At 54.5% G+C, this 4578-nt stretch overlaps 2 protein-coding genes across 2 annotated transcripts; one reads left to right on the forward strand and one right to left on the reverse strand.

The window, feature by feature from the left end:
- Positions 1-506: 506 nt before the first annotated feature.
- On the forward strand, positions 507-3042 carry Lst1 (leukocyte specific transcript 1). Its single transcript, XM_051152519.1, has 4 exons — positions 507-537; positions 1602-1817; positions 2152-2174; positions 2815-3042. The coding sequence occupies exons 1-4, from the start codon at positions 507-509 to the stop codon at positions 2956-2958; spliced, it is 414 nt and encodes a 137-aa protein (XP_051008476.1). The 3' UTR covers positions 2959-3042.
- A 420-nt stretch (positions 3043-3462) lies between these two features.
- Ncr3 (natural cytotoxicity triggering receptor 3) lies at positions 3463-4315 on the reverse strand. The gene is made up of 3 exons (XM_051152520.1): positions 3848-4315; positions 3627-3752; positions 3463-3509 (listed from the first exon to the last, which is right to left on the reverse strand). Exons 1-3 carry the CDS (start codon positions 4047-4049, stop codon positions 3463-3465), a joined length of 375 nt encoding a protein of 124 aa, XP_051008477.1. The 5' UTR covers positions 4050-4315.
- Between the last annotated feature and the right edge of the window lie 263 nt (positions 4316-4578).

A 4578-nucleotide genomic window follows, 5' to 3' on the forward strand; every position in this document is an offset into this window, starting at 1 on the left:
TCTCACTTTGTAGCCCTGGCTGTCCTGGAACTCACTATGTAGTCCAGGCTGTCCTCGAACTCACAGACACCATCTGCCACCAGGCCCAGCACTGGGCTTTCCTTGTTAAAAGTCTTGGGCTCCTGGCCTGGGAAAGGGGCACTATAACATGTTATGACAAACATAAAGTGCCCAGTTCTCAGAGGACAAGGATCTTTTTTGTTTTGTTTTGTTTTGTTTTTCGAGACAGGGTTTCTCTGTGTAGCCTTGGCCATCCTGGGCTCACTTTGTAGACCAGGCTGGCCTCGAACTCACAGCGATCCGCCTGCCTCTGCCTCCCGAGTGCTGGGATTAAAGGCATGCGCCACCACGCCCGGCTCGAGGACAAGGATATAATGGGGCCTCTTGCCTCAGAGATGGGGAACTTGGGGCACGTGACCAGCCAAAGCCATCAAGCCCAGTAAGAGGGGTTAGTTTAGTCTTGACCTTCAGGCCTGCTCTTGGTCCCTGGACCAAGTCAGACAGCAATGTGCAATTTCTGTTGCACCAACTGTACGCGTAAGTAGGGGTCTCCTCTATTCTACAAAGGGACGACGGGAGTGCCAGAGAGTGAAGGGGGGAAAGCAGTGTCCACAGTTAGGCGATGGGCCAGGACCCTCAGAACTAACCAGTGCGGAGGAGTGGGACGTCTTCCAGACGCGAAGGAACAGTCAGGAGAGGTGACTGAGGTATGCGAAGCTCTAGAGGAAGTGAGAAGTTCAAGTCTGAGGGAAGAACGTGTCTTGGGCTGGGGGACGTGGCTCCACGCACTCCTTAAAGGCATGAAGGCCTGGGTTACAGCCCAAGCTGCCTGGGCAAGGGAGGGTGTTCCTCTAATCCCAGGCCAGAGGGGTGGGGCAGAGCGACCGGAAGTCAAGGTCACATACTATCTATTCTCTATGCACAGAGGCTTTGGGGAGTTTGAAAGCAACCTAGGCTATAGGAGACTGTGCACTAAAAAAAAGGAAAGAAAGAAAGGAAAAATAAAAGCCACACCAGGTGGTGGCGGCGCACGCCTTTAATCCCAGCACTCGGGAGGCAGAGGCAGGTGGATCTCTGTGAGTTCGAGGCCAGCCTGGTCTACAAAGTGAGTCCAGGACAGTCAAGGATACACAGAGAGACCCTGTCTGGAAAAAATAGACCCCCCCCCCCCATCTCCTAGAGTCTGTTTCCTGTTAGAGAGTGGTAGCGCCCTGGCTTTGACCCCAGAACCACACAAAACAGGTGGAGTAGCTTAGCTTAGCGCTCAGGGTGGCCGCGCAAGGACGAGCCGCTCAAGCAGAGTGGCCACACAGTCTCGAAAAACCAAAAAAAAAAAAAAAAAAAAAAAAAAAGAAAGAAAGAAAGAAAGAGAGAGAGGAGAGAGAGACAGAAAGGTGGGAGAGGCATGGGCTGGAAGGGTGGGGGAGAGAGAGGAAGGACTTGGGGTAGATATGATCGAGACTTTGTATGTATAAAATTGTCAAAAAATAGAAAGTGGGTGTGAGTGAAAGGAAGAAAAGATAAAGAAAAGAAAAGGGTGGGTGGGGGGACAAAACAAAGCAAAAAACAATAGAGGAGCTGTGAAACTTACACCTGTCCAGACTCTGTATGCTGTTACCTGCTGTTTGGGAGCTTGGGCCTGGGAGGGCTCCTCCTGCTGCTGGTCACCGGCCTGTTCACCTGCCTGTACCGGCTCTGTCAGAGGGGTAAGTCTCTGCGTGCCGGTGCTCGCTCAGGGCCAGCAGGGCCAGCACGCCAGCACGGCTCGCCCTCCACACCCCTCCTATCTCCCGCTGCTGAGTCCTCACAGATTCCAGGTAGGAGAGGTGGGAGGACTGTGCGAGAGGCCCATGCTTTGCTTGTGGTTCCCATGGCAGGCAGTGAGGAAGGGGAGCGGTCATGTGCTGTGAAGGCTGTGCTGGGGTGGGGACTAGTGCGTGCGTGGCTGTTCTGGAGGTGAGGACCTGGGGTGGGGTGCTGCTCTGTGATGGGAGATACAGTGTGAGGTGTCGGATGAGCCATATTGGGATGCTGTTCTGGGGGGGGTACCTGGGGAGGGTCATGCTGAGGTGTCGGATGAGGCAGATTAGGGTGCCGGTCTGGGAGGCGCCTGGGGAGGGTCATGCTGAATCACTTTTTGTTTTCTTCTAGTGAAGAGACTGGAAAGGAATAAGGTGAGTGGGGGGATGGGGGCCAATGGGGGAAACCCAAGCTGGGAGTAGGGCTGGGATGTAGGGGGGCGGAGCCAAGAGAAAAGGGAAGAGGAAGTAGGAGGGATGGAGAAAATGAGAGAGGCAGGTAGAGAGACAAGGCAATGAGACCAGAGCGGCGGACCGGTCCGTTTACCAAAATATGAGACAACTCCAGAAGAAGGGCAGAGAGAAGGAGAGAGGACAGTAAAACAAAAAACAAACAAGAGAGAAGAGCTGGGTGCGGTGGCACACACCTGTAATCCCAGCACTGTAGGGTACAGGCAGGCAGGCCCTAGGGGCTCTCTGGCGAGCCAGCCGAGTGGAAATAGCAAACTCCAGTTTTAGGGAGAGACCCTGTCTCAAAAGAAAGTGCAGAAAAAAGAAAGGAAGGAAAGAAGAAGGAGAGAGAGAGACGGAAGCACAAAAAGAAACAGCGATGAGAGAAAAGAATAAAAATTTGGATGGACAAGAGGAGTTTCAAAAACAAACAAACATAGAAAAAAAATTTTTAAAAGGACAGTAAGGCAGCAGAGAGAAAGAAAGGTGGGAGCCAGGGCAGGGCAGGGCGCGGAGAAGGACGTGGTGGTGTGAGGTGGCGCCCTCACGGTAGTCCTCTGCCCAGTTCCCAGAGCAGGAGCTCCACTATGCGTCTCTGCAGAAGCTCCCAGTGTCCCGCAGTGACCTCACAGACAGAGAGGAAGGCGAAGGCATGAGAGAGGACCCTAGCACTGACTATGCCTGCATCGCCGAGAACAGACCCACTTGAGCACCTCCCCCCAATGCCTCCCCTAGCCCTGGGTGGGTGGTCAGGCTCGCCCTGTGTTCACCTAATAAACACTGTGGTCCCCTGCTTCTGTGTCCAGCTTCTCTGTATGCCTCCAGCCCGTGGCTCACCCTCCCACCTGCAGCGGGTCAGTAGTCACCGAGCGAGGAAAAGCATTTAGAAACGCCAGCCAATACGTGGTCCCCAGGGTACAGTTGACAAGCGGTCAAATCAGCTCTGATAATCTCCATTTCTCAGCTTGCTACAGCCGTAGCTGCAGAGGCCGGTGTGGTGGCAGGAACGGCTCGGCTCGGGAAGCATTAAGGCAGTCAAGTCTGTTCCAGGACCTTTCTGAGTTAGTCCTGGTGGAAGGGTGTAGAGGGGCGTGTAGCAACTGGAGAGTGAAAAAAGTACGCGAGAGTCCTACTAAGTAGGAGGGAGGAGCAGGGTAAGGCTTTATTGCTGGTCTCCTGAGAGCGCCGGACCCCTGGCGTTTAGAATCATTCCTCAGACGCTGTGAGAGGAGTGGCCATGTTTCCCCATGTGACAAGGGCCTGGGGAGAAATAACAGGGGCTTCTCAGAGTTACAGGCCTGATGCTCTCTTCCTGGTCTGTCCCTCCCCCACCCCCCACCCCCATCTCTGCCCTGGTGCCCCTGTTCAGCAACTCACATTTGCTCTGATAATAGGCAGTACTGCCCATGGCCACAGAGAGAAAACTGAGTGTGTAGAGTCCAGCACGGATGAGGATACTTGTGTGGGCTGCCTGCTCTGTGTCCGAGGCTTGCTGAGGATGCTCTGCAGCAGGACGTGAAGGAGTTCAGGAACTCAGGGCTGGGGACACGCCCTAACTCCCAGGACCGGCTGCATCTCGGGCTCTCCCACCACCTTACCTTTCTCCACCAGCAGCCAAGTCCCGTTCCCTGTGCCGATGCCCGTGCCTAGCACCTCCACCCTACACACATACATCCCGCTGTCATGGCTTTGGGTGTCCCGGATGAGCAGCTCTGCCTTGTGGTCCCTGATGAACTGGGAAACAGCAGCAAAAGCGGCCACGCGACCCCTGAACTTTGGGGTCACATTGCTCACCTCCATTCCCGGGGCTACTTTATCTAGGTACCATGTGACAGAGCCAATGGCCTTTTTCCCTTGGCTGGCATTGAAGGAGCAGGGCAGAAGGGCGGTGGTGCCCTCCTGGGCCCGAATCTTGGGGGGCTGAGACACCCAGAGAGCACAGGACCCTGGGAAGAAAACACATGTCCAGGGAACACCTACCCAGTTATGCCAAAAGGAAAACCATTGAGAGGACTCTGCAGCTTCCCTGCCTCATGGGGGGCACCCTGGGGTGTCTCCTTAACCCTTTCCTCTTCACTAATGTAATTTCTTGGTTTTCGAGTCCTTTCAACACCATCCCCACCCACGCGCAGCCGCCTTCTCTGCAGACCCATGTGCCCAACTTTATTCTCACGATATACTTGGAGCTGCCTAGTTAGTGACCTCATTTTGCATCACTCTGGACATTATTGTGTTGTGAGGGTTTGTTCTGTTGTGAGTACTAGGGCTTAGCCTGGACCTCACGAATGCTGGGAACCACTCTACCAACGAACCTCGCGACCAGCATCAG

This window comes from Acomys russatus, chromosome 11 (genome assembly GCF_903995435.1).
Source record: "Acomys russatus chromosome 11, mAcoRus1.1, whole genome shotgun sequence".
NCBI lineage: Eukaryota > Metazoa > Chordata > Mammalia > Rodentia > Muridae > Acomys > Acomys russatus.